The following is a 12,287-nucleotide window of genomic DNA, read 5'->3' as shown; positions in this document are numbered from 1 at the left end:
AGATACATATCCCAGGTTGTGCTAGGAAAAATCATCCAGGGGATATAAAGATGGAAATCCATCAGGTGTTCTGAGACTTAATTTCCTGCACTGTCCAAATAAGAATAGAAACCTCAGGAGGCATGGGATATTTTATCCTTTAAAATAAATCACTCATCTCTACTTTAGGTTTTTAAAAAAATTATTTTTGAAAAGATAAAGCAGAGATGATCCTAAAAGTTTTTCTTATTTCATCTCTTTTTACTGTATGTAACTTTCACACAGGTTGAAATGGCATACTTCCAGATTCACAAGCAAGGCTAATCGGGTTTTGTTAGGCTCATAATCAGAATTTCGGGGGCCCTACTACATTCCACCCCCAAGAAACCTGGGTTTTGTTGGCCACATGTGCCTGAGAATGCGTGTGATTCCTTTCAGCTGTTCTGTGCTTCTTATCTTGCTTAGATTTAGAGTTCTGGGGACTCTCAAAGGCACCATATAACTTGCCTCAAACTAGCCAGAAGATGTTTCTAGTTTTTTTGGGTTTTTTTGTTTTTTTAAATACCAAGCCCATTCCAAACTAAGGGCATGCCCATTCCAAATCAATGAATCAATTTGTTCCACTAAAACAAGAAGAAAATAAACTTTCAGGGTGGGGGTTCTCTTGACAGAAGAAGAAAATCAGAAATAATCTCTCATGGACCTGGTCACAAAATCTAACTATTAGATTCAAGTACATTTGCACTCCAAACGGTTGGGCTTAACTTTTTATAAGTAAAGAGTACAGAGGTTTGAAAGACGGAGGGAGAGAGGAAGGAACAGAGACAGGGAAGGAATGAAAGAGGAGACTGTGGGTCGATCCAAACAGGGTTCAAGCCAGTCAGGGGTAAGATTAGAGCCTACAAGGTTCTCTCTCAAAAACAATAAAAGTACATTTATTTAATCAGAAACCAAAAGGACTGGTTAGAACATAAAATGTAGCATTTGGAAAATAAAGAAAGGAAGCAGGTCTTCAGCACTGATTGAAGGGAGGAGAGACCAGCCAGGCCTACAGAACCTCTGGATCACACGCTCACAACACCCATCATGCACCTTGTGAACTCACTGGCTTTCTACACAGGCTCCCTTCCTTAACAGGATGATTATGTTTTCCTTTTAAAACTCGTAGACATACGTGACAGCAGCCAGGATCACTTCCGACCAATGAGACTACTAATGATAATAGATTCTGCATGAAAAAAATAAAACCAGACAAAACCCTGAAAGAAATGAGAGATGTGAGGTCTCAGGACTGCTTTTCCAAACTCCATCTACCTTTCCCCAGTATCACAAAAGTAGCGCCTGCAACAGCCCCACCTGGGACACTCACTGATTTCTTCCCAGACAGCCACTGCTAAATGAGACAGTCCAACAAGAAGATTTGGATGAGGCTGCATGACATGTACAAGGTCATTTTATATACGTAGGGAAGGGGCTAAATTCCGGTTCGCTCCCATTATAGTATATCGCAGATATTAAAAAAGTAAATTAAAACTGATTTCAACTGGCCCAAATTATTTAGACAATTACATCGTAGAAGAGGAGACATTTCCTAAATTCTTAGAATTCAGTATCTTTTTTCTTGATCAGTAATTTCCACTCCTGAATTTTACAGAACCTGAAATTGGGTATTACCAGCAAAAACCCTATGTAAAATAATGAGTTGACAGCAACCTTTAAAGCTTATTCCAGTTTCTTGACCCAAGACTCAATTTCTCAGTCTTCAAACTTGGCCACCAAAACAAAAACAAAAACAAAAAAAAGCGCTTTGGGCAAAAACAACATGATACACAGTTCCTGCCAACAGGAATATAAAAAACAGGCTCATTTGATCATTTTTATTGTCGCAAGCAAAGACTGACATGGAGGCAAATATAGCCTTGAACATGCTGACTTGCTGCTCCCTGGCCCCAAGGCTCATCCACTTCTGGCCTGACACCAAGGGTGTGGTTCTAGACAGGAACAGGCTGTAAGACCAAGGGATTCTGCCTCAGTTATTCGAGGCCAAGCCCCAGTTCAACCCTTCTGGAAGCGTGTGGTCCCAGTGATTTAAGTACATGCTAACTACAGGACCTAGTCAAAACAAAATGGCGGGAACAAAGCCAAGCTACTTTTTTTAATTTTTAAAAGTTTTCAGCTATCCCTTTGTTAGCCCCATTAGCACAAAATACAGCTTCCCAATGTCTTTTCTGCCTCTTTTTCAAAAGCAGTCAACAGGTTCCTTCGAAATAAGCACTCTACTCACTTCTGTAACCCCATAACCTACATACAGCCTACATAACAGGATCTTAGTAAGTATTTGTTAGAGAGATGGGTGGAAAGATAGTTTCAAGAGAGGCTGGAAGACGATATGGGTATTAGAGCAGACCTAAAATGAATGGAAGAAGTGCATATATTTCCATGGTAATGGTGATAAAGGGGATTAGAAGACCTAATCGCCTAGCCACAAAGGGGGACTTACATTGGCTTAACTCTAAAGGGACATAAACAGATCTGAGAACACTGAAAACAAAGTAGGCAACTTGAAGCACATAAGCAACCAAAAATATATCCCCACACAAAGCATAATAAGGACTAGAGAAAAACTGTAGGACCCTTCTTCCTTTTGCTAATTGTGTCAAAGAGTAAGAGGCAGTAAACAGTTTGCCAATGGATGAGGAAACAGTTTAGGAAAAATCGTTTCTCACATAGTTATTCACTGAACACATGTTTAGAGAACAAAGTCATCATTAATGAGAAATTTTTTAAAAACTGGGAAGATATCAGGACAATAGTAAGTACAAATATAATGAAACTAGCCAATCACATTTGTTTGCCTCTCTGAAGAGAACAGGCCTGAAAGCAGACAGCAATTCATCCAGGTTGCAATCACACAGACATATTCTAGGACAATACTAAACAAAATCCACAAGAATTCACTCTGGACCCTCTGGGCATTCTAAATTTAATAAGCTGGATTGTTGGTTAATTACCAACCTAATAACCTTCCTAAACTAATATGTTTACTTTAAAGTAGAAATCTGTAGTTTATCATAACAATTGAACTCAGTACCCAGTATTTCAACATTTTCCAGAGCAGTTGACTTTATTTCTTTATGGATATTATTACCAGCAATGCTTCTTAATTACCCACACCACACCTCTTTCCTAAGATAAATCACCTGTTGAATAAGACATCATCACTGATGTTCAAGAGCTTCTCCCATCCAGAGCTTCTTGGAGTTTAGGAGGCTGCCCACTACTGCTGCCCTGATGATTGTGATAAATATTTATTTTTTTCTTAGAAAGAAGAACGCCACCTTTTCGTTTCCTAAAACCTTATTATTCTTCAACCATTAAGCCTCAGCCACCCATCATCACCATCATAATGCCCACATCAACACCAGCAGTAAAGAGGGAAGTTATTCCTCCTGACTTCACAAGGAATCTCATGCAGTCACACACAGTGGGCTGTGCTTCTGTCCAGGTGAATGGGAAACCTATCTAGTGAGCTAAAAAAAAAAAAAAAAAAAAAAAAAAATCACAAGATGCTAATCAAGCCTTCTTGTGTTAAAAAAAAAAAAGAGAGAGAGAGAGATTTGTTTTTCTGTGTCTTAATTACACACATGTTCTTCTTTAGAAAGGACCACAAAATACACAAAGATTCCTGAAATAAAGAGTCAACCTTTCCCTGGTTCACAATTCAGTATTAACAATTATACCAAATATGTAAACTTGTCATAGTTACAAAAAAACAGATCTTAGTCCAGCCAATAACAATATGCAAAAGATTCTTAAACACATTTGGACAATTTACATCCAGGGCTTTTCCCAAGGCATAAGGATGTCCAGTTTTACAAATTTATAATTAAAACTATTTTCAGTTGCTTATTTGTAAAAGCCTGTCAATTCCCATAAGACTTCAACATGAAAAATCAAGACCCACTCTATTTTTATACTTGTTATAATATTAGAGTTATATATCTTTTATAATATCAAGTTATATATCTTTTCTTATAGAACTCAACAGACTACATGTCAGCTTTTCCTGATGTTTGAAATGTATAAAAATATTTATATGAGAACTTCCCAAATAAATGGATTTCCCTATCAAAACCCACCTTTATCTTGTGCATACTTATCTCTATGTTGGGCCAGGTCCTCTATAAATTCTAGTCAGGGACCCTAACATGTAAGATCACTGAGAACATTGCTACTTTTTAGAAACACAGTGATGTCATGTAAGTCCTGGATGGACCTGACCACTGGTAATTCATCTTGCACTTTCAGGTTTAAAGTATTCTTAAAATTTATTTTGTATCTTGATCAGGAGCTAAGCAGGCCTGCTGATTCCCTAACTCTCCAGTGCTGCCTTTTTGCTTACAGTTTATAGAGCCTCTTGTGTCCTTTCGTAGACTAGGCTTTGCCAGCACTCCTGGGTTCATAGTCTAGCTCCTCCACTTAGTAACCACGTGACCTTGGGAGAGTTATTCAATTTATCTGGATCTCAGATTCCTTGTTATTGCTTTCAATTTATGGGCCATCTCCTCCTCCCAGGGCTATAAGGTTGAGTAAGATAACGTTTGCAATTAATTAGCATGGTGCCTGGTACACAGTGAGCACTTGTTCAAGTGTCCACATCATGTTTAGGGCCTGAGAACTTTAGGGCTTTTGCATAATTAAAGGCTTCTTTGGGGATGAGCTCTTGTTCAAGTCTGTCTTCTCCCCAGGCTTGTATGTGCTATGAAAGCAAGGGCTGGGTCTGACTTATTAACCACTGCATCCCCAGGCTTAGCAAACCCTTAGGCACTGTGTTAAATATATATTTAGTGAGTAAATGAACAGGTGAGTGAGTAGGTAAAAGAAAGAAAAGAATGAATGAAAGCTAATGCCATGCCTGAAGACCATTCTTGAACCCACAAGACACCATTCTTGGGTTTAAGAACAAAAGTGGAGAGGCAAGGAGACTTACAAGAGACATCCTGAGGCCCTAGCCATCTCAGTCCTGATCCTTGGTGTTGTCCCCAATTTGGGGTTCCCAGTGGGGACTTCTCTAGGGATAGGAGTGGGAAACTCTGGTCTTCAAATACTTAGAAGATGTGCACTTACGACACAAGGACAGAAAACTATAGTTTGGTGCTAAAGAAAGTACTTTGACAAATCTCAGAAGAAAAACCACATGGTAACTAGAAGCAAAAATAAGGCCATACCCAGATTTTCCCAGAAGTCACAAGCTAAAAGATGTGCATTGCACAGAGCATGGGAAAGGGGAGGTCTCACACGGCCATTTCACTTATTAGACCTTGCCACAGCAAGGCAGGGCGTGTCCAAATGTACACAAGGCTGATAGCATGCTTTTAATTTAAGCTAAAGGATGCAATATCTGGTTTTAATTCCCATGACTCCAGGAAGTCTTTTTTAGTCACCAGAGGAAAACCTGAAATCTTCTGATACCCCATTATGACAAAGGTGAACAGAGGAGACAAAAAAGAGGGAGTAGGAAAAGAATGGAGGAGTTAAAGGACCAAAAGAACCTTAATAATACATGTTACGATATGCTGTAATTCTACATACTTCATATTGCATCCTGTCCCTAGACGTGCTTAATGAACAGACTTAATAAACGAATTAATATGGAGAGTGTGATGAAAATAGAAATGATAAAGAACAACAGAAAAAAAAACAATTCAGGAAGAGAAAATAAGTAAACTAACAAAGAGTGGAAGAGGAAGATGTAAAGAGAATAGCCAGGAAGAATGCAGGGGTGGGGGGTATAGCTCAGTGGTAGAGTGCATGCTTGGCATGCACAAGGGTCCTGGGTTCAAGCCCCAGTGCCTCCATTAAGGGGAAAATTTTTTTAAATAAATAATAAATAAAATAAAAAACAAAAATAAATGTATGTTAAAAAACAGAAAAAATTATTTTAAAAAAGGAAGAATGCAAAAAGGGAATAAAGAAAGAAAAAATGGTAAAATGGGGTCATTAGAGAAATGTGTGTATATAGTATATGGGGTATGAACATGTGTGTCAGAGAGACAGAGAGAGATTGAAATTAACTAGAACTGAGAAAGATGGGAATAGAGCGAAAGTTGAAGGCTATAGGAAAACAAAAGCAGTTGTGGGGAGGATTTGGGGTTTGTTAACTGTTCCAACTTTTTCAGACTTTCCACATCTTGCGTCACTCCCTTGGTCTTTAAATTTGGCTGCTAACAGGAGAAATCTAGTTTGTATATTATATCTAATTTATTTCCCCTTAATCCTTCTATTCATTTTTCAGATGCTTTCTTGGAAACAGGAAACCATATTTTAATAAGGTTAAACCCATGGAACATCATATTGCCTTGAACTTTAAGGTAGATTGAAACTCAACCCAAGATTTAAAAATAAAACAGTAAACCTAGCAGAAACCCGGTACTTAACCCAGAAGTATACCAGCCTCATGAATTTGGCATTACACATTCTCTGAAAAGTGACCACAGTTTATGTACAAGTGAGAGACAAGAGGGATCTGTATTGCCTTTATTTGGGAAAACAACTGTACAGCGGAGATTTGGTGAGTTACCTAAGCCATGTGAAGCAAATTCAGGCCACAACTATTAAGTAATAATTATTAATGCACTTTTAAAACAAATGTTATGAAGCAATAAAAAAGACTATTTCTATACATAAGCAGATCCTTTCCCCTCTCAGGACCTGTTATCCCATCTGTGATAAACGAGTTGTTTTAAGTAAGAAAGTGTTTTCCTGCCTCAGCCAGAGCAGCACCACGTGTGTTAGTTTAAATTTGGGGTTTCTGGGTTAAATTGCATTTGGAGAAAGTATCCTAAAGAAAAGAGATAATGAAAGCCACCACAACAGATGATCCCTCTCCCAGCCACCTGCCCTCCTGGAGGAGAGGACTGAGCACTCTTGCTTTGCCCTGCAAGCCCCATCAGGAGGCTTCCTCCTCACCCCATCCTTTCACACTGCCCCCAGCCTTAGGCCCTTCCTTAGCTGTCCAATGTCTTTCTCAGCCTGATCCTGACCCCACCCCTCCTCTCCCTGGCACCTGCAACCATTTTTCACACATTCTGCAAGAATTTATTTAGCATCTACTATGTGCTAGACTTTGTTCTAGGGACTTGGCACATATCAGTGAGCAAAATAAAGACCCCTGTGCAGCTTACACTGTAGCAGGGAGAGCTAAATCAATAATAAACTTAGAAAACGAGCAAGTTGTCAATAGGTCAGATGGTGATACGTGCTATGAGAAGATGAGAAAGTCAAGCAAGACAGGGAGGACTGAGAGGGGTAGGAGGAATCATGCTGAGAAGGAGGATTCTTGGCCTCATTCCTACAGTTTCAAGGATGACAACTACCCAATCCGGCCTGGCCCCTCCTACGCTATCCTGGAACTGACCTCTGGTCAGAGCTGTGGGAGGGTGTGGTGCAGATAGTTAGCACTCATCAAATATCCATGTTATTCCCCAACCTCCCTTGCATTCAGGTCAGGCTCATGTGACTCATGCTGGCCAGTGAAATGTGAGAGGAAGAGCAGTGAAAAGTCAGTTTGTCCCTTTCATCTCATCCTTACTTTGATGTGCTCACCTGAGAGGCCATCAGTCTACACATCACGCTAAAAGATGAAGAAGGCCACCCAACCTGCAGCAGAACGTGACATGAGGAAGAAATAAACTTTTACTGTTTATGCCACTATGATTTCAGAACTGTTTGTAGCTGAATCATAGTGCAGGCTATCTGTGCCAACAGCTATGAAAGAGAATGAACTGGTAATTACAACATCATTTTCTTTCTTTTTGATGGTAAAGAAAGCAAAAAATCATGAATTATACCTCCTCATAGATTGATAGAAGTATAAAGCCAGGAAAGAAATGAGTAATGGTAAATTATATTGAGGCTGCCCTTTTTAGGACTCCATAAATATTCTGTGATGTATTTTAAGCAAGTATTTTGATTCATGAACACAATTTACTTTTCTTGGATTCACATAACAGTAAATTTTCATTGAAAAAAATTACTTAGTAGAAAATGTGTAATTTGTTTTAATCTAAGCAAAATACTTCTTTGGCCATTTAGTTTCCTGGCTATTCCCCTGACTTAAGTCTCAAACTGGGGGAATATTTTTTTCTATAAACATTTGTTATAATAGCACTCAATTAAGAAAGATTAAAATATTAAGAGCACCCATACAAGCAAATGCAAAGCACAGGCAATGTAAGTTCTAGGCTGTGCACTGTAGAAATCTTATAATGTAAATGTGCCTGTGCTCTGACTCATGGGATCATGCTAAGACCTTTATCCACATTTTCCTTTAGTGGACTCCAAAGAAAACTTCTGAAAGATAGTCTCAAACTCATAAAGATTTGTTAATAAACAAAACCAATCTGTATGGAAATACTGATATTGGAGGCCAGACATACAAGCGTGTAAAGTGAGAGACCACTGAGGGGTGGCAGGAAGACCCCAAAGATTCTCCCACAGCCTGTCAGATGCCTACAGTCCTATCATTAATGGCTCCTTCCTTTGACTCAAAGGATTCTGTTTCTCTGCGACAGCTTTAACAGAAAAGAACAAGACATAGCTGGAATAGAACAGGTGGGGAGACCATGCTGAAGAGCAGGAGACAGGGTTGAACGGTGTGAAGATGGTGATAACAAAAAATGGTCTTAAATAAACCAATTGATTCATAAATCAGACTACCCTTCTTGCACTATCTGCTGTTATTTAAGACATTATGCCAGGCACTCTGCAAGATACAGAAATATATGAGGCACAAAGTCTTCAAGAAGTCTGCAGCCTAGCACTGGCCCTTGTTATGGAACCAGAGAATGGATGGCTGATCAGATCTAGAACATGGCCTGCATTCATCCTCAGCAAGTCTGCATAAGGCTCCAGGGAGATTCAGGTCAGGCAAGTGAAGGATATTGTGGGACTAGAGGGAACAAGATGTAGAGAAGAGGAGACAAGGATGAAAGGAACGATGACCTGATAAAGCCATTCTCCCCTCGGTAAACACTCTTACTCTTAAGCATTAGAAGAGATTATAAGCTTCAATGCCAGGAGAATTTTATGTCCTTCCACCAAATAAATAGAAACATAAACTGAATTTCAGATAATTAGTTTGTTACATTTTGTTACAAAAGCTTTTTGATTTTGAGATTTTCATTTGTCAGTTTTAAACACTTACCATCAAACTTCGCAAGTCTGCTAATATCAGCTCCAAGTTCCGAGGTAACTGATAGTGCGTGGCGCACTTTGAGGTTTGTTTCCCTGTGAAATTAACAGACATGACATGAACTTCTGTATGGAACAGCCCAACCGCCACTTACACAGAGCAATCAGAGGCGTGCAGCACTTGCACCATCCCTCTGAATGTCATTTCCACCTCTCACACTACCTCGGGAAAGTAGACAGGGCTTTGCCAGCACCTAAGAGTTGGCATTCCACTCACGGCACATCTGTGTAACAACACAGTCATCTATTTTGCTATTTGAAAGACCAGAGGACATAATAAATATGCTTTCATTCAAACCATGCATGAGCAACAAAACACATGAGGAATGGGAACAACTGCCAAGTAAAGGAGGCCAGTTTCAACTCCAGAGTCTACTATCTACGTAGCACTTTCACTTGCAAAAGATGGTCATGGCTGATTTCACAGTAGCTGGAATTCAAATGGGAAAAGGAATACAGCTTTCTCTTTCTTGGAGAATCAAGCCAACAATCCCATAAAATTCTAGAATCATACAACCAGCCAGGGAACCAGCAGATCACAGTGGGCTGATCATCTTCCAGGCAGGACCACACATACATTGGAAAAATAGCTCTCTGATATCCATGAAATGACCAGCAGAGAAGATTCTATGACCATCACTCAACTTTCATGGTTAAAGGGCTTGCCATTCCAGTTTTCTCACTGAGTTCAACCTAATTCTCTTCTTCTGTAGGTAGAACTCCTGATTAATACCTTCAGTGTCATGCTATACTCTTCCTTAATCTGCCTCAATATCTTGATAAACTTCAAGATGGTTTTTAGCATAAGAAACAATACAGAAAAATTCTGTGTACCCTTTACTCAGTTTCTGCTAATGGTGACATCTTGTATAACTGTATCACAATATCACAACCAGGATACTGACACTGACACAGTCAAGATACAGAATATTTACTCCACACAAGGATTCCTCAGGTCTCCCTGTGTGGCCACACCCACTTCCTTGTCTCCTCTAGTCCATCTTTAACTCCTGGCAACCCCTAATCTGTGGTCCATTTCTCTAATTTTATAGAAATGTTATATAAATGAAATAATACAGCATGTGAGCCTTTGGGATTGGCTTTTTTTTTTCATGCAACGTGCTTCTGGGAAGATTCATCCAGGTTGGTGCGTGTCTCAATAGTTCACTCCTTTTTATTGCTCAGTAATATTCTATGATATGGATGTACAATTGTTTGTTTAACCACTCATGTGCCGAAGGACCTATAAATTGTTTACAGCTTGGGGATGTTACAAATAAAGCTGCCCTAAATATTTCTATACAAGTTTTTGTGTAGACATAAGTCTTCATTTCTTTGGATAAATGCCCAGTAATGAAACAACTGGGTTGTATGTTTCAGGGTTGTTTTATACATGTTTGTTTAGTTTGTTAAGAAACTGCAAACTGTTTTCCAGACTCACCATAGCACTTTACATTCCCATCGGCAATGTGTGGGTGATCCTGTTTATCTACACCCTTGCCAGCATTTAGAGTTGTCACTATTTTTTATGTTAGCTATTCTGATAGGTGTGTAGTAGGATCTCATTGTGGTTTTAATTTTAATATCCCTAATGGCTAATGCTCTTGAACATCTTTTCATGTGCTTGTTTGCCATCTCTATGTCATCTTTCGTAAAATGTCCCTTCATATCTTTTGCCAATCCTCAATCTTCTAACTGAATTGGATTGTTTTCTTACTGTGGAGTTTTGAGTAGTTTTCACATATTCAAGATACAAGTCCTTTGTCAGATAGACAGATTGCAAATATTTTCTCCTAATCTATAGCTTATTTTTTCATCCTCTTAATAAGGTCCTCTGCAAAGAAAAAAAATTAATCTGATGAAATCCAGTTTATCAAATTTTCCCCTTATGGATTATGCCTTTTGTGTCAAATCTAAGAACTTTTTTTTTTAAATGCACCAGCATCATGCTGCAAGCAGCCCAGGCTCCTCGCCAACTCCACGCCACTGTGCTCCCTGACTGACCGAATCTAAGAACTGACTAGCCCTAGGTCTTGAAGATTTTCTACTATGTTTTTCTGTAAAGGGTTTATGGTTTTATGTTTTACATTTGAATTCAGCATCCTTAATAGTTATAGCACTTTTCGAATTACCAACTTCACATTGGACAAGTTGTGATAATTTGGTTTTTGATGAAGTGGTCCATTTTATCTACATTGTTAACGTGTACGGAGTTGCTCGTAGCATTTCCTTATCATTCTAATGACTTCAGGATGTCATAATATCCCATGGTTCATTCATGACATTGTTAATTTGTGTCTTCTCTCTTTTTCTTTCCCAATCTTCATAAAAAATTTGTCCATTTTTATTGATGTTTTCAAAGAATCAGCTCTTTGTTTCATTGATTTTCTCTGTTGTTTTCTTTTATTTTTCAAATTCACTGATTTCTACTCTTGTCTTTACCTCCTTCCTTCTGCTTGGTTTGGGTTCATTTTGCTATTGTTTACGTTCTTGAGATGGAAGGTTAGATAACTGATTTGAGAGCTTTTCTCTTTCCAAGTGTATATATGTATTGCTATAAATTTCCCTCTCAGCACTATTTTAGCTCCTGCCCAAACCAAGGGTAGGATTGCACAGGCTGAACACTTTTTGGATAGCTCAATATGGCAATGATTTCGGAGACTGTGGTTAAAACCATGGGTTCTTTTATCTGACTGCCAGGTTTGAATCCTGGCTTCACACTTTAGAAGTTTGGGACAAATTTCCTAGTCTCTCTAAGCTTTGGTACCCTCATCTCTACCATGTGGCTTATATAGTACCTAGGTCAAGATTAAATGACAAAATCCATCTAAGAAATGTATGCAGTATCTTTAAAATGTAAGCATTTGATAGGTTTTATGTCAGACAGACAAACTGAATCCACTGAATCACAATTACTATATGGTATATAACTAAGTTCTAAATTAACATCAATGTCAAAGCTGCATCATACCCCATTTCTCTCTTCTTTCTACATCTTCAGTTGACCTAGTTCCAAAAGACTGCCTTCTAAAGTAACATCAGTCCTTCTTTCCTCA

The 12,287-nt window shown here is 38.7% G+C and overlaps 1 protein-coding gene across 1 annotated transcript in view; it reads right to left on the bottom strand.

The window, feature by feature from the left end:
- The window catches only part of ATP8B4 (ATPase phospholipid transporting 8B4 (putative)), a 193,063-nt gene that overhangs the window by 96,717 nt on the left and 84,059 nt on the right, over positions 1 to 12,287 (bottom strand). The window contains exon 7 of the mRNA XM_032481217.1: positions 9,185 to 9,267. Within this exon, the coding sequence (XP_032337108.1) occupies positions 9,185 to 9,267 (83 nt within the window). The remainder of the gene's footprint in view (positions 1 to 9,184; positions 9,268 to 12,287) is intronic.

This window comes from Camelus ferus, chromosome 6 (assembly GCF_009834535.1).
Source record: "Camelus ferus isolate YT-003-E chromosome 6, BCGSAC_Cfer_1.0, whole genome shotgun sequence".
NCBI lineage: Eukaryota > Metazoa > Chordata > Mammalia > Artiodactyla > Camelidae > Camelus > Camelus ferus.
Note: the sequence above shows the minus strand (reverse complement) of the source record. Positions and strands in the feature narration are given on the sequence as shown.